General features: G+C 37.5%; 1 protein-coding gene across 2 annotated transcripts in view; it reads right to left on the bottom strand.

The window, feature by feature from the left end:
• Nek7 (NIMA related kinase 7) overlaps positions 1 to 18,575 on the bottom strand; it is a 134,098-nt gene that overhangs the window by 26,017 nt on the left and 89,506 nt on the right. For both annotated transcript variants that reach the window (XM_090341463.1, XM_090341465.1), the window contains 2 exons: positions 9,922 to 10,030; positions 9,018 to 9,125 (listed from right to left, as the gene is read on the bottom strand). In XM_090341463.1, coding sequence (XP_090197589.1) covers positions 9,018 to 9,125; positions 9,922 to 10,030 — 217 coding nt within the window. The remainder of the gene's footprint in view (positions 1 to 9,017; positions 9,126 to 9,921; positions 10,031 to 18,575) is intronic.

The raw sequence follows: 18,575 nt of genomic DNA on the forward strand, positions 1-18,575 counted from the left end.
GCTATGCCTATGATAACTGTTGCCTAAAGAATTTTGTGACTCCATTTAACGGCTATATAGGAAGAGTTGAGGAGAGAGATGATGAGACATCAAAGCCATCTGCAAATTACTGCACACTAAGGATCTTGCAGGCAGAAGGATACATAATCCCCCTTACCATCCCAGGATTTCCAGAGGAGGACCAAATAGGAATACAATTTGCAACAGCATATATTCCTACCATTTTATCCTCTAGACACGAGTCAAAGTGAGTAAGAAATGGATTAATACTAGAAATGGCTTAACAAGAGAGGAAAATTGCCACAACTGAAAATGTTATCTGACCTTTCTTTAATCTATATTAACACTGCATTAAACTGTACTAGAGCAAGTCCGTCATTCAAAGGCAAAAGTATTTTATGACATTATATGAAAAATATATTGTTTATATGGCATATGCTCTATAAACAAATGTATTCTAAAATTCATTCTGAATAAAATGAAGACCAATTTACAGAATGTTCAAGAGAGCCAACAAATTCTGCCAAGAGACTGCTGTTGGGGAAGACATAGCTAAATTAATGACAATTCGGTAGAACAGGCCATACACAGTATCTTTTCAACATTTTGGCTAGAAATTTAGCACCTTAATCCCCACAAAACATTGAATGAGGGGGGAAAAAAGATAACTAAATAATCTAGATATAGAGTTGCTTCTTGTGTACTTTTAAACTAACGAGGTAAAGCAAAATAGATCACAGTCAGGAAGTCTCTTCCAACCTCCCTGGACCCTGGTTGGGCTGTGTAACTTCTCCATTCATTTATTCCCCTGTGAGACAGGTTTGTGCTAGAGGAAACCAAGGAGACCCTTTGTGCTCTAAAATTCCACAGCACTACAACTGTGCATAACCCTATATGGAAAATTAAATGAAATCAATAATAAATGCTTAATCTATTATTTAGGCCGGACTGTTCTAAATCAGAGAATACAAACTAGCAAAGTCAGCTCAGAAATACTCTCTCCTTAGAACTAATGCAAAATATAGAAAAGAAGGCTTTGAACATTTCTTGCTGGGAAAATTAAAAGAGACAAGCCATCTTATGCCTCAGTTTGATGAAAATACACACATAACCAGAGAAAAATATTTTCATTTTTTCTTTATATTAGTAAACTATACTAATTAGTTAATAAATTATAGTGGCAGACTAAATAGAGACTCTTTCATAGTTATCAGCATTATCTGGAGTCAATATGAAATAACTAAATGGTAGATCAATGCTTAGGACATTTAAAAAAACATTGCATGCCATCTCATAAGCCCATTTAATAACATTTAGAGGCTTTAATGATGCTAAAGAGAAATCTCAGCATCTAATGTTAACCATTTAATATTCTGCTCTAGGAACTGAAATGAATGTATCATTTTAGTAAATTTTAACAAATGTCTATCAGACCGTACCTCACGGCATACACTGTTCTAGGTGCTGGGAAGACAGAAAAAAAGAAAACAAATCCTTGATGAAGGGAGATCCTAACCTAGCAAAACAGATACTATTTATTTTGTTATAAAGGTGATGTACGCTGGAGTTATGGTTATATGACTCAGGTAAAGAGTGCATTTCTTTTTTGGACAACATCACCATTTTCTTTGCTATCTTCCAATTTTTCCTTCCTGTCCTATCCACAAGTTTCATATTTCATTTTCAACATACTGTCTGGTGAGTACTGTTGCTGCATTTGTTTACTCAAAACAGACACTACTAAGAGAAAGCTCTATAGCACATGCTATTATGTTGCTTTGGAAAAGAATCATAGAGCAGTCAGATAGGTGATGGAAGATAACACAACTGGTAACAAGTGGACCTGGAAGCCACTCAGGAAGTTTTGCACTTAGGCAGTTATTTCATTAAACCTGATCACTACAAAATGACTAGAGAGCAGCTATCGCATTCCAAATTAAGCAGCAGAGAAATTGTCTAAAAGTGAAAAGGCAGAAATGAGGGTCCAGGTTCAAGGGACTATTCATGAAAATTACACCATTCTGCAGCAACTCCCACTGGTTTAAATAAATACTTGTTATGGCAGCTGAGAGGTTAAATGTGCACAGTTTAAAATTAGGTAATAGCTTCTTACTGAAGCAATTATTTAAACCAAGAAAGACTGAAAGTTAAAAATAACTCATTGAAAACCGCCTCCGTGCTGACTGAACATATGCTGCCTTCCAGGCTCCACGTCCCCTTCAACAATGAAGGGGAGAAGCCAAAGACAGACCCACAGAGAGGTGCGAGCGAAAGGTGTGGGAAAAACAAGTGTGTGACCACAGGTGGCACCTGGCACCAAAGACAAAACTGTTTTCATGCCTGGCCCAAGAACACTCATTTTCCACATTGAAATCAGAGGATGCATCACACTTGGAAATAGTGTGGGGACCACGAATTGTACACTCAGGAGACTCCTGTGTGAAAATTCTGATATCTAGCTGGAAGGATGGCCCGTGCATTTACTCTGCTGGCAGTATCACCAAAGCAGAGAACCATTTGTCTCACCGTGAAAGATAAACAAGAATTCAAACAATTCATGACAACACAGCATAATTTCTCCCAAAGGCTTATTTGTCTAGCTATAAGATCAATATCAGAGCATTGTGGTTAAATTTCTTTTTTAAAAATGTCTTCTACCTACAAGATGTAGAACAAATACAAAACCAAAGTTTATACATGCAAAACGAATATTCTCTAGCTTTTGCCTGCTGGGGACACTATGACAGAAAGCAAAAGGCCACACCCAAATATTTTTCATCTTCTTTCTACTGTGTGTTTCTCCCCTCACAACAGCAAGCAGCCACACAGAAAGCACCCAGATGCATATGTCTACAAACACAGCTTAGGTTTTAGGTACAGAGAATTTCCTGCACAGCAGATACATACCTCCCTGCCCAAGTTATTTATAGATGTCTCTGGAACATAATATATGGTAAGACTTCATAGCACAGTAATTTTTTGAGTTTTATTAACATTACTTTTTACCCCTCCTACATCCCAGTCTGAGCAGCATGAGTGCAAAAAAAAATGAAAATACCCTTCTGGATCAAATTTTTCTGTATAATTTTTAAAGTATCAAAACACCTGGCACTGAAATCAGTAAGTCATTCTTCCATTCTAACTTTTTTTAAACAAGTGCACTCAAACCAGGCTGCAAGACACAAATGACTCTGCAATTGTCAAGTCTACCGCAAGAGTGTGCTAGGCAGAATTCTGGCCTTGGGATCTTCGCTTATAGTACATGGCAAGGGATTTGCAGATATAAAGCTTCAGACCTTAAAACAGAAATTATCCTAGATGGTCAGAGAGAGAAGCAATAGAGGTCAGGAATGCTTTGAAGTTTAGAAATCTCTGGCTACGGCTGTTTCAAAGTTTGAGAATGCTAGCTTTGAAAATGAAGGGAGTCCCCAAAGCCTAGGAATTGGGGAAGCCTTCAGGCTTTAGTGAGGAAACAAGATAACACCAAAAACCATAGTTCTGCCTATAACCTAAAAGTAAACAAATAGTTCTCCCCCCCTGAATGCCAGTGTCCTGAAGACTCCTGAAATCATGAGGTTAGCCTAGCGAGAGCAATATTCAACTGTTGGCTTACAGAATGTATTGCAAAACAATACCTTTATGCCATTTATCCCACCAAATTGGTAGTAATGTATTTGAGAAGTAATGGAAAATAAACGGAGATGTGTTGACTCTTGCATGGCATGGGGCAGTGAAGCTCAGATCAATGTTCTGAGCTCCACAGTGAGAACCATGCCAGGCACTCAGGGCTACAGAAGGAGGGTGAGGGCTCAGAAACATACTTGACTTCCAAGAGCTCACAGGATCACTGAGACAGGGTTTTGCTCTTCATTTTCTCTTTTTTTCTTTTCTTCAGAAGAGAAGAGGTGGGTAAGCAGAAGCCAATCACTCACCATGGAATAATAATAACATGACCAATGTTTAAGTAATCATACCTACTTCCTGGTTAATTGAATTAGAGATACAAAATAGAAAGTAGTGATGACAGTATGTTGTATTTAGACCAAAGTTAAAGTGTGTGAAAGTAGGAGCATACAATTGCTTCGTTTAAGTTTAAGTTGACCAACATACAGTTCTTACTTATCATATTGTACTGCTGTGAATATGGTGATCCAGAGAAAATCCATTTCAAGAATCATTCTGGATTTAAAGGTAATCTCTACACCCAGAATTTCCCAATTTTTAAGATGAAAACACCTTAAGGCTCCCACTTCTTAAAACCCACTCTCCCTCCCATATAAAGAGAGTTTGTATTTCTTCTTAGTTGTACTAGCTACAAATATGCCACAAAAAATACACAGGAGGGCAAAGGACACAAAGAATAGTAACATTTAAAAAATAAACTGAAATGAGGTAGTTTTCCTTTCTTTCTGGGCCATATTCTCCTTGGACAGGTAAGAGTTACATCTCCTTATGCCAGTGAGACAGGCACTACTACATTTACAGGAAGAAGCCTAGCGAAGTCATCTATGTTATGTTCAAGCAATTTAGCACAGAGCCAGAAAGCGACTCTGTGCACCCTTCCCCTCATGGAATCAGAAAAAGGTAAGATAACACAAAAGGGAAGCTGCCAGAATTGCCACGTCACCATGTACAGGGAGGCCTGCAGATGATTCTGGATGACAAGAGACAGTTAACTGATGAGAAATGAACTTTTCGTTTTGATTTTTAGTCTTTTGTTCTGCAATATAATTTAACTCATATTTAATGACATTTAAATTCATTTTTCTAACAAATAAATAAATATCCATTATGAGTATCCTATCTTTAAGCCCTATTCATTCAAATAAATATTTATTGTGTTATACCAAGAACCAAATCACAAAGATTTATGTCATGAAGGTTGTCTTATCTGGAACATACAGAAAAGTATGAAGTATGCATTACACAGATTGTTAGAAGATCATGAGTCTTCAGTAGGATAAAGGGAGATGACAAGAGAGAAGGGATCAGAAACTGGGGATGGACTGGGAGTGGGGGTTCATGAATAATACTAAACAGAAGGATCCTCATTTCCTAGTCCTCTACCAATAAGACAACTCTGACAGCAGGAAAGTCCTTGGAAATCGTACAATACTATATACATATACTCACCATCACTACTGATACTGCTGATATTCATGTGTCACTATGACTGGAAATACAGGTAGTCTGATATGATTTCATTAGAAATCATAATGCACATATATAATGGACTATATAAACATTGTCATTTTATGTTGAAATAGTCAAAAGTAGGAAAATACTTGATTTCTTAACAAGCTGCCTGAGTTGAAACATTTACATATACTGAAAGAGACTTGGAAGTGGGGCAAAAAACAGAAATGCACTGAAAGTGTATTCTGCCACTTATGACAATACAATGGCTGTGTTCCAATTTCACAGGATTAGTTTCTGGTTTAGAAGAGTTACTTCTTCAACGGAAGCTGCTGGTGGACAGAATGGAAATGCTAGCAGATTTCAGACCTCTGTCCTACAGGTCTCTTTCTTATTTTCATTCTTGTTTGATTGTTTTCAAATCTTGAAGCAGCAAGAGCCATCAAGGCCAGAAAGAAATCAATATATACTTTCCCATGTAGGCTGCTAAGCAATAGGAGAAAAGAATAAGATTATCCCAGACAGAACAACAACTAATCAGAAAAGTTACATGAAGCAGTTAAGAGAACTTACTCTCTAGCATGCCAACAAAGCATTCTGCTTGCTTCACAATAAACTATTTCTCCCATACAAGGTCAGTTCCCTGAAGAAAAGAATCCTGTCTTGCTTAGGCTACCATCCTCTCTACCCAAAGCAATATCTGGTGAAGAAGCTGACCTCTGAGTTAACCAAATGTGAAAATGCCACAAGGTACTAAGCAAATAAAAAACTAAAATACCTGAGACAGCAAACTCAGACTAGAAAACCACAAATCTACTCTCTCCCCTCCTACTCCACAGTGCATTTACCTCTCCTAGCTGCACTTCCTCAGCTCCAGTCACATGCAGAGTTCTCACATCTGTGCAAATCTCAGGAGCTGAATGATCTGCAGACTGCAAACTACCACAGACATCATCACCCACCTGCAGAAGCACACGGAGCATGACATGTCCAACGTATGTTTGATCAACAATGTATGCTTGACTAAACCAGAGAGCAAATCTAAAGAATGCCTACAAGTAGGAAGGGACATGAGAAATACATGAAATACCATAAAATCACTGTAGGCCTGGCCCAATGCTTTCCAAATTGCAGGGCAAGCATTCATGAATGAATTGTGACATCCACTTAGATGGAATTGTTTTTAGGGAAATGAAATAAAGCAAAACAGACCACAAAATGAAGAACAGTTGTATGAGATTTCTGCTTCTGTCACACAAGCCTATGTTCCCGTGGGGCCATCATACGGTTGAGCATTAACTTGAAGAAATGTGCTCAGAAATCTCCATTCAAGGAAAAGCAGTGCCCTCATCACAAATGTTGAAGAAGTAGATAACAAGTTTCCTAATGTTTCTTATATGTTACATTGATATAAAAGAAAACAAGGCAAAATTCATATGGAGTATGTAAACTACATGAATCTCCTTAGCTATGCCTCCTGTCCAAATCAGTATGAAAACTAACTGAAAATCTTAAGTCACAAAAGGAAGGATAAGAGAACAGAAAACAATCACAGATCACAACATGGATAAACCTGGTCTGCAAGCTGATGAGCTAGAATCAGGTATACCAGAACACTCAAAGAAATGGACAAGAACTGGACATAGAAGGACTGAAAGCACTGGTCAATTCTGGGCATTTTTAACATCCAATGTTGATGAAAGTTCTGGATGCCTTCAACTTGTATCCCATTAACTCTTTTCATTAAAACCTTCTCAAAGCTTACCAACTACTCCAGGAATACAATGTGAATTCCTGTTAAACCTGGTCCTGCCTTCCTTCCTTTAGCTGTTCCAGAAAACCTTCCGCAGGAAAAGCTATTCATCAGTCATCCTGAGAAACCTCTCACATTCCAGGCCATATTATAACCCCGTCTTTTGACCCTTTAGATCTCAGTTCAAACACCACCTCCTCAGAGGCCTGCCCCATCTCACCCCTGCTGAAATCATTCCCCTACTACTCATTCTCTAGCATGCTAACAAATCAACTTATTTCTCTATTTGCTTCACAATTATTTGTTTTTTTCCCCCCCACACACAAGCTCGGCTCCCTGAAGGAAGAGACCTCTCTTACCCAGGCTATCTCCCCTGTCTTCCTAGAACAGCATCTGGTTAACACAGGTGGTGAAACTGACCTTTGAGTGAATCAATTCAGGTATTTTAGCAGAATGAATAAATGGCAGAGGGAGAAGCCTCCTGTTTTCCTCCTCCTGCAACAGCAGCACCAGACAACACCAACTGACCATTAACACAGTGTATTAAATTACATTTTCACACTCATAAGTTAGGGACTTGTAAAGGATCAATTAAGGATTAAGGGACAAACATGAGATGGTTATTTACTGTATTTCTATTTCCACAAATCTAGCAGCTGAATTTTAGAAAGTTAATGAATGACTTATCAAGGTCTTACAGAGCAATATGCACACAGATTCAGGTGTGCTGCCTCCTGTTCAGAACATCACACTATTCTCAGGTTCAGACAAAACAAAAGGAAAAAAGATAATGAGGTGGGAAGGAATGGCCAGTACAACTACAGCATGAATACAACGTAAGAGGACCTAATTTCAGAGGTCTCAAGCCAGACCAACAATTGGCATGAAGTTCTTCAAGAAACGAACTACCAATGACTTAGGAAAAGGTTGCATAATCAAAAAGGATATAGTAGAAATATACAGAATGGATTAAAGAATAGTAGAAAAAAAGGGGGTTCTTTCTTTATCTATGCTATTAAGTACTTAGGAATTAAGGCAGTAGAATATACAAAGTAGACATACTGTGATCATGGGATGGTAACAAGCAGTAACAATACAAATAATAAACAAACAAGCAAATAAATAAATGGGCTTTCTTCCACTTTGAGGATCTGTCATGATTTGACTATTCAGCCCTCATCCAATTAATATTGGTAACTTAACCCTTGCATTGAAGAATTACTACTATGCCATGTTGTCATATTTTTCAGAAATAGTTTTAAAAACTGGAAAAATGATCTGCCATACTACTTCATCTGCTGCAAAAGTTATTGCAGAACTTCAGATTTCACTATATGTTGATTTTTTATGAGTTCAAACAATATAGAAATGTAAAATGAAGACAACAGAAAAAATTCCAAAGACTTGCCAATTTCTTGAAGATTGTTAAATGGAAAATATTCCAGAAGTACATATTCCAGTTAATTAATTAGAAGAAATTAATACTACTATTATTTGATTTCCGAACTATATATTTCATATATATAGTTCAACACATACACACACACACACATGCACACGAGTAAACAATGTAAAAATGTATCTTTGCATTTTAAATTAAATTCCTGAAAACATCTCCAGGAGAGAAACTTAATGTTTCTTTATACACTACGTGTGTGTGTGTGTGTGTGTGTGTGTGTGTGTGTGTGTGTATCATCTATTTGTAATTGCACAAATTTCAGATTCTCCAGTCTACAGTAACCAGTCACATTGATTTAATAGTAAACATTACAAACTTTCACTACAGTATAGTACTGTTGCACATTCAGGAGACAGTCTCTTCTAGAAGCATCTCTTTATCAGATTGTCCTACTTCTATCACAAGTGGACAAAAACAAGGCTCCATGACAACAGTAAAAAATAGATTTACCAGTATTTTTTGTTGTCTAAATTAGAGCCTGTTTGAGAGCAAGCTAACAGGAGAGCCCAACAACCATCACCTTACTTAGTACAGAACTGTGTGACTCCACTAAAAACATCATCATTCAGTTTAATAGTTTTATTACAAATTTATGAGCTTGTATTTATCTTTTAAACTATGACCAACATAAATTTCAAAAAGGAACTAAAAGACTGCCGTGGCTCTTACCTAAAGAATGTGCAGCTGTGGTTTTGGAGCTGAAAAACCGACCAAGCCCCAGATCTCCCAGTTTTACCACCCCAGTGGCAGTGATGAACACATTAGCTGGTTTTATGTCTGTGAATAAATAAAAATACCCCATGAAAGAACATGTAACTGCACAAACTTTAAATGGTAAGACATTTCATTTCATAGAAAGATTTTCAAATGCAGCTTTAACATTAAAGTTGGAATTTTAAACCCATCCCTTTAAACAACTGTATCAATTCTCAATCCCCTCCTTAGAATCATCTAGAGGGGTGTTATTACTAATCCCATTTAAAGAACATTGCATTTTCAAATAACTTCTTAGGAAATTCAATGTAAAATCTGTGTGCCACTTTTACCAATTTTGAATTTTAAATTATGATTTATCACAATTGTGCATACTATTATTTATTTAGATTGCTTTAAGACATTTGCTTGAAGAGCTTTGATACTGTTCCCACCCAGCAGCAGATGAATGGTGTAATTAATGCCTTGCCCAACTACCTGACTGGGATTGAGGACTTTGACAAGACTAAGACCTAAGGCCAGAGATTAGATTCTAAATGGCCGGAGTATGTGTTATTTCATCCAAAGCAGGAAAAAGAAGAGAAAAGAAAACCATCGCCTAAACCCACTTTTTTCCTAGAGAATATCCAGTATTTTCCCACACTTTTCTTTTTTCCACAACAGAAACTGGAAGATGGTCAGAAAGTTGGGAAAAATACTGTGCCCATTCTGACTTAAATTGGTGAGCAAGCTATAGTTAAACATTTATGATTCTAATGAAATTCTAATTTGTAGATACTCTGCCATGGTGAAAGATTCTTACAACCAAGTTTCTTAGTGATTGGTGTGACTGAAAGCAATACGAACTCCAAGTCCTTACCTCTGTGCATGACTCTCCGAGAGTGCATGTGCTCCAGTGCACTGCACAGTTGCACAAAGTATTTCCAGACAGTTCTCTCAGGAATCAGCCTCTTCTGCTTCTTAAAGTGCTTTTGAAAAAAATCAAAATAATCATTATGAGAATTAAAGTTTAAGACTGGATCCAACCAGGCAAAAATTCCAGTCAGACAGCCATGCCTACTTCTATCTCCTCATGATTAAAACAGTGTGTCCTTTTCTATACTGACATGATTCCTATGGTTCTACAAGTTTCACCTAACATCCTTAAGGTCAGTGCAAGATATGTTACACTATACCTCTGTGATGTCCATCCAGATGAATCTGTTTGCAAGAACAAGGTATCAGATTTCATTTTAACAAAGGCCAGAAAGAGGCCAGGAGCCAGTAGTTCACACCTGTAATCCTAGCTACTCATGAGGTCTGAGATCTGCTTGGAAACTAGCCCAGGCTAGTTAGTAATCTGCAAGTAACCACCAAAAAGCCAAGCTCACACCAAAAAGCTGTGGCTCAAGTGGTAGAGCATTGAGAAAGGGTAGTATCCATACTCAGCATGAAAGGATGAGAAAGAAGAGAGGGGGGGGAAGGGAAGGAGAGAGGAAGGAAAGGAAGAAGAAAGGAAGAGAGGGAGGAAGGAGGAAAATGAAAAGAAAAAAAAAACGAAAGAAAATGTCTAGAAGTCTAAAGGTAATTACATTCATCAGAAGACATGTTCTCTTGGCAAGTTGTAGTAAAGAATTCCCTTTAAATAGTGAAGCTTTTACTTATATGAAATATTATAATTTACTAAAAAAATTAAAGGGACTTAGGTAAAACGTTTTCATGCTATTCCTGAAAACGTGCACACTGAAAGGCAATATTGCATGTTGCCTGGAACAAGTGACTAAGTCCACAGAAGCAGGATCTTGGAGGTGCGCTAGGGTGAAAAGCTGGCAAGCTACTACCTAGAAGAGTGCAACACATGGTCCTTAAATTACAGAAACAGGTGTAGAACCAAAGACAGATTTGCACCCACCTTTCAATATTAAACCTGCTAGACTATACTAATAATGTACACAGGAACAAAGTTCATGAGCCAGATTCTTCAGGTAAAAATCATTTTTTCAAAAGCAAAAACAAAACCCAAGCTTGGGCACGGATGGCTCACACCTATAATCCTACTCAGGAGGCTGAGATCTGAGGATCATGGGAGCGTAGGAGGGAAAGTCTGTGATTCTTATCTCCAATAAACTACTCAGAAGAGGCCAGATATGGTGTTCTGGCTCATGTGGTAGAATGCTAGCTTTGAGCAAAAGAAACTCAAGAACAGCACCCAGTTCTTGAGTTCAAGCCCCAGGACTGGCAGTGGAAAAAAAGCAAACATGCAATTAATTTTGCATTTACTAATATTTACAAATGACCAAATAAATACTGTATTAAAATAGATTTCCACAAAAGTTTCTGATAATTTCAACGTTTTAAAGTATACAAACTATACTAGGCGGCAGATTTTAGCCATGCTCTTTAATACATTTTGTCATGGAATCATGGCATATTTCAGAAGGCAAAATGATATGATTTTTCACAACTGCACATGGAGAAAGGCAAAGCTACCCACACACTCAGCTTTTACCTCTGTGGCCAGAGGAGGGCATGCTGAAAGGAAATAGTTCAAGGAAATCTACTGCATACTTAGCAAAAGACCATTAGCCACTGCCTCACGTGCAGGCAATGCAGCAAAAATACGTCTTCAAAGCATGCCAATAACCTTTAGCTAGTCTGTATTAGAGTACATGTACAGAAATGTTTTCAATTTCAATAGATATTGCATCAGTAACACTGTATCCTATAAACGAACTAAGAACTAAGCAATCAGATGATAATTTTAAAAACCAATCAGGACCTTGGTAAATCTGACAACCTCTCACATCCTGTTTGGATAGGAAGTGTTTGTGACTGCGCTGTGCCAACATCAACTGCCATCCAAAGATGTGATGCTGTAAACTCAGTGCTTTATACATCATTTTCTCTGAGACTTGGAAGGAGGCCAAGCACAGCCTGTATATGTGCCCCCCTTCATTAGCATATCAGAGGACTATTTGATGTCACCAGGAAGATGGGACCCAGTTTCTCTGCATTCAAAAATAAATATACTGTATCTTGTAAGTATCAGGCCATGAAAGAGAAATTTTATGCTTTAATATAAATTCTAATCTCATCATAATTATAATTCACTCGGAAACTTACACTTTTTAAGTCTCACGATTCAAAACTAAATATGAAAGAAAAATATAATGAAAAATTGTCCTTTATTAAATTGTACATTAGAGATGTTATTAGACCAAGATGCCCTGTGTTCATATTCTCTTTTGAGACTGTCTATGACAATTTAAAAATGACAGTACTTGGACACCAACCTAATGTTAGGAGTGAGAAGATGAATGCCAGTGAAGTAAGGGGACATTAAAGGATAATTTATAAATTTTATTTTTGTGAAAAAATAAAGGTAGTTTGATTATTCCATTTTTAAGGACTGTTTAAGCATTGTGGTTTACCAGAATTCTTAAAGGACAGGTTTTGTTGGTTAGTGTTTTTCATATAAGAAGCACTTAGAAAGCCTGATTACTGGATCTGATTGTGGCCCTGTTGATTGACTCTTAAAAGAGCAAGAACCAAAAAATAGAATGAAAATGTGGATTATTTTTAATTTTTTTATTATATTACAAAGCATGAACTTTCAGGTCAACATATCACACACACACACAAAAAACAATTCCCTCATAAGACTTGTTCTAATAAAACATCTTTGAAAGTTTCCAAACAGATTTACTGTTCAAAAATCCTTTCTCTTAAAAAAGGCAGCCCTATATAATGATGAGCACTGGAAATGTAACAATCCCTCACTTGTCATAATTAGTATAAACCTTGGACTCTCTAGCAGAGGCCATATAGGATGAGGCTAAATGAAAGGACTTCCAAGATATAGAAACAAGAGCCATATAAGGTGTGACTGTTGTTCCTAATGTACTGTTATTTCTCATCTTACCTTTTTATCTGATATATTGTATATATGTTTATTTGTTTACTTGAAATAGGATAGGGAAGGGGGAAAACAAGATGAGGGCAGGGGGTGGGGGAGGGAAATGGGGACAAAAACATGAGAAGGGATAGCAATGATTGTTAAGAAATGTACCTTCTGTCTGGCGAATATAATTACAATAAAAAATAAAAAAGATTGTTAAAGGTTGTTATAATATTTATATGAACAAAAAGATGATGAGAGTAATTAGAGTGTATGGAAATAAACCCACAGATATGATTTAAAAAAAAAGATTATGAGAGTAAACTTTCAGCTAGTGAATGCTACAAAACACAATTTTAACTTCGTGTGTCCATAAGTATTGAACAATCTATGAACTGACAGAAAGTAACTTAGATATAAGGGACAACTATGACATAATTTTTGCTTTGTTTTTAAATATGCTAGTCTTCAAAAACAGTTTATTTTTAAATATTTCCTCCCTCTGATGATATAAAATAATATTTGTAGAAATGAACTCCAGGAAATGGAAACAAAGCTTTTTTCTTCATTGGTGTTTTTTTTATCTTTTCTTTTTATCTTGTTTATCTGTCTTTGGGAGGGTGAGAAGGCATAGAAATGGAGGGATAATGGGGAAACAAGCCCAACAATAGTACTCTCTAGACACTATATGGAAAATGAACTACACAATTGTGGGTGGAGATGGGAGAGAAAAATAGGAGAAAGCAAAGAAAGCGTTGGCATTGTTCAAAAAGAAAAGTACCCTTTACCTGACTAATGTAACTATAACTTCTCTACACATATATATTTATATATAATGATAATTAGATTAAAATATTATGTATATTATATAAATTATATTATAATAAAAAACTTAAAAATATATTCCCCACCATATTACCTATATGAAAATTATGTCATTCAAATAGAAAAACCATATAACAAAAACTAATCAACTTATAAATTTACACATCAACACTGGATTATATTGTTTGTTCAAGTTATGTGTAAAAAAAAAAAGACAACATACATTTCACTTGGGGAAGTTCAAATTACGTGGTAACATATTTGAATGCCACCCAAGTGATTTGTATTTAGGTAAGGAGACCAGCAAATGCAAGCAGCTTCTACAAAGATGGGCAAGTAAATGCACCTTAACTGTCAATACCACTGAAGTGGTGAAATGTCCTCCTACAAAGTGAAGGTACAGACCAAACCCAATTGTATGATGGATTATCTGCCTAGGTTCTGTTATTTTGACCAAGTGACCTGGCTCTGTAGTCAAGATACTGCACATGGGCAGAGACTGTGTGGCTCCTTCCTTCCTTCTTTCCTTCCTTGCTCTTTTTCTTATTATATTTAAAGAGTTGTACAAAGGAGTTGCCATTCATGTATCCTGTTCAAAACATTCTCACCAATCCCTCCCCTATCTTCACTTTTCCTAATTTTGTTGGACATACATCTGATTCTTACCCACAATCCCCACCCCCATTCTCCTGTTCATTCATCTACTCCTTTCCCTTTCTAGGACCTGCTTCCTGGTGTTTATTTTGTTGAACTTTGACTTTGCCTTTCCAAAAAATGACAGTGTTCAAGATCTCCCTTGAGTCTACTACATTTCAGCTAATACACTTGAATATATTTGCAAATCAATCTACACTCAATCTACCTTCAATATATAAGGGTAAACATGATTCCTTTGTCTGTCTAGGTCTGGCTTACTTTACTCAAAATGATTTTTTTCCAAGTCTTTGCACTTCTTTACAAATGAGACAATGTCATTCTTTCTAAAGGATAAGTAAAATTATATTGTGTATATATACCACATTTTCTTGATCCATTCATACACTGAGGGCATCTGAGCTGACTGCATACCTTGGCTGTATTGAACAGGGCTGCAGTAAACATAGTTGTGATGGTAGCTTTACTCTGTCCTGGTTTGTAAGTTTTGCAATCCTAACTCTCTTCCTTAAAAAAATCTCTGGAGGAGCTTTAATGCTATTACTCTGAACAAGTTTATCAAGGACCTTGATTTACAACAATATTCCTATCTGTGACAAAGAGAAAGATTTAAGCCTAAGATATGGCAGTATTTAAGGAAGACAATTTCAGGAAAACAGGGGAACCATGAACAGTGGTTTCCCAGCCACACACCCCCGCAGCCATGCCTGTCCTACTCTCATCTGCACATCTTCCCATTGCTACCTCAAAAATCTCATAATTTCAAAGGAGCCACAACTGTGTAACTGGTCCTTGGAAGCAATACTAAATTTCTTTAGCAATGTATTGCTGCAGAGGAAAAGCAACTAATATGAGTCTGGTGTCCAATCAGTTTTGGAGAGGACTGGGAAAATGGCAATTTCTTGAAATTAAGTAATGAAGTTGTCAGAGAACGAGCATTACAGGCGCCAGCTGTTCTCCACTGCTTCCAAGTACAGATCAAGTAGAAGAGAGTTAAGGTAAGGAAGCATAGCCTACCTAGAAGTGTTGCTGCACACATATGCCATAAACCTTTGAAAACAGATCTGGTGTCAAAGCTAGAAACCAACTGAATGAACAACAACTATACTGGCTCTCAGTTTCTTCACTGTGCTAATTAGTGAAGAGATCATCTGTGACGGTTCTGCTACCACTAAATATAACCTACATAACCTGTGGTTCTAAAACTTCAGTCACAAAATTGAAGTGAAAGTGTCCACTTGGCATTAGTCACCCTTAAACATGATGGTATGACCATCCTCTGTATGCTCAGTTGTTAAAACATCCAAACCCCAGAGATTCCCATCGTCTCATGTAATATTCTAATGATTCTTTAGGTAAGATGGCAGGTAGCCAGAGCTCTTAGTATATAACTTGCTATTAAGTCAAATACTTCTCACCACTAGTTTTTATAAGTCACTTTGCAGAAGACAGGCACGATGGCTCACACTTGTAATCCTAGCAACTCAGAAGTCTAAGATCTGAGGACTGCAGTTCAAAGCCAGCTGGGGCACTAAAGACCTTGAGATTCTTATCTCCAATTAACCACTAGAAACTGGAAGTGGTGCTGTGGCTCAAGCGGTAGGGCAGTAGCCTTGAGCTGAAGAGCTCTAGAACACCCAGGCCCCAAAGTTCAAGCCTCCACAACTGACCCCCCCCCCCAAAAAAAAACCTCACTTTACAGTCACTTTCACATAATTAATCCACAGAGACTGGAAATGGGACCAGTAACTGACTCTTCTAAGTGTGACTTTATTGGTGGCCCTGGGGTTTAAGGTTATTCACTTTCTAGGCAGAAGCTCTACTACTTGAACCACATTCCTAGCTCTTTATGCTTTTAGTATTTTACAAATAGGGCCTCTCTCTCTGTTCCAGCTGGCCTGTATTGAAATCCTATTTGTGCTTGTTCACATCTAGTATGAAAAGCTCATGTTTCTGCACCCATCTTTTTACTCATTTCTATGGACTTCCCTCGCTTTTGGCCATAAGCTAACCTCACATGGCTATGCTCCTGATCTAGCCTCCTGAGAAGCTAGGATTACAGGCGTGAGCCACCACATCCACCTGAGGGTTTTTTTTTTTTTCATATACAGCAATCTTTCTATGCAAACGTTTTTCTTAGTTATTTTGAGATACTGGCAAACTTCCATGCATTCATTTACACAATTCCATGGAAGTTACACATGTAAAGCATATCTTAATTAAAATTTTGATATATAACACTGATTCGCAGTATGCAAATGTACTTAGCTATCTGAATAAAACTCAGATACCTTAGGCAATCTGATGGATCACTTTGCAATCCTAGCAACTGTGAGTCAGAGATCAGGAAAACTGTAGTACAAGGACAGCTCAGGTAAAATTTATCCAGAAACCCTTATCTCACTCAATAAGCCAGACATGGTATTTCATGGCTATAATCCTAGTTATGTGCATGAGAGGTACAGACAGAAGAACTGCAGGCCAGGGCTAATACCAGGAAAAATTACAAAACCTCAACTGAGAAATGATTAAAGCAAAATAGAGGTAGGCAATCTACTTTTTAAATAGATAAAGGAACTACAGGCCCTATAAGGAACAATCCCTGCATGGCTGTAATTTGAATCATTCTTAGGAAAAGTTTTCCATTACTAATATGCACATGGAGGGGAAATGCCTTTTAATACTTTAAATGTTTTCTCTCCTGAATCAGAGTACTAGAGATAAAGTGAGATTTTCAGAAAGTAGAAAGTTAATCTTCAGCACAACACAGAGGATCATAAAGAAAATGAAAGTATTTGCCCCTTTAGGAGGTTCTGTTCGTGTCAGATTGACAATAGAAAGATAGAGGGATGTTTTATTTTTCTCAATGAGTGAAGAGAACAGCAGAACCACAAGATGTGTCAAGAATCTCTGCACAGAAATGGAACTAAACAGAAGTGAGATGCTGGGGGTGATGAGGTGTGTTTCTCCTCTCTTTACCAGCTGCCCTCAGTCACTGGAACGCACACTTGTGTTTCACATAGCAATGGCAGCTTCACATCAGCATCATCTTCACATGTAAGGGACAAGGAGCTCCTGGAAAATTATCTTCTAAGTCTTCCTAAGTAAACACAGCTCAAATTTACAACCTTTGAGTTACAATGACTATATTACAGAACTGTCAGGTATGAACTTACTGCAACCTTGAGTATATCTATTTCACTATCCAACTACTTCAGTTCAGAATCCACATGTAACCTTGTTTTGTAAAAATATTTTTGTAGATAGCACACCTATATAGAAACACACATATGCAATAAGCAAATGTATATGAATGTGTAAGGATACCTATGCATCTGTGTGTATATTTAGATTACTCAACCTGTGTATACTTTCTGATAACATCACTAATGGGTAACCCTCACATCCAAAACACCTCTGAAGTAAAATCTAAGGCAGATGAGCATCTGACCCACAGGGCTCAGTGGAGACAGCGGCACCTGCCAACACTTGCAATTCTCACGGCTGTCTGGCCTAGAGTAGGCTTTAGCCAGAGGCTGCAGTGGAAGCAGGAGCTTCCGTAAGCAGTAAATCAGCTATCAAAGGCAGAGGGTGCTACTGGGAGGCTTTCATAGCTTTCGAGTTCCAAAGGTTGAGGCACTAAAAGAAACTGCGGGGTTTCATTTCTAACATGGCCCCTAATTTTGGAAATGTAAAATAAAAATTTGTCTTCTAGTTAATTTATCAAAGTCAGTGCTAAGATGCAGCTCACTCTCCAAACTTCCCAAACACTTCAGTGCAATTCTCTCCCCTTGAATAGAAGCTGGGTATGGGAAGACTATTCCCAGACGACATATACTCCAGAGCATGAAAATTTTTTCTGGTGTATCTACATTTCCTTATTAATTGACTTTACAAAAATCTAAGGGAACATTCCACTGGGTAGGCCCTGCCAAATTAGGTGGGTCTCTCCAAGAAATCAGGAGAGATCTGAAGCAGAGAAGCTCTCTGGCTGGCCTTCTGGCACCTGATGCAGAGCCAGAGGACCTGGAGGTACAACCAGGAAGCTTGGAGGGACTTTGTTTGCCCAGCAACAGAAATATGGCAAACAGCCTAGCATTCAGAGAGCTGCAGCTGCTACCGGTACCTCTACTTTCTAGGACTGCAAGAAAGCCTAC

Source organism: Megascapheus bottae, chromosome 10 (genome assembly GCF_031878675.1).
Source record: "Megascapheus bottae isolate mThoBot1 chromosome 10, mThoBot2.hap1, whole genome shotgun sequence".
Lineage (NCBI taxonomy): Eukaryota > Metazoa > Chordata > Mammalia > Rodentia > Geomyidae > Megascapheus > Megascapheus bottae.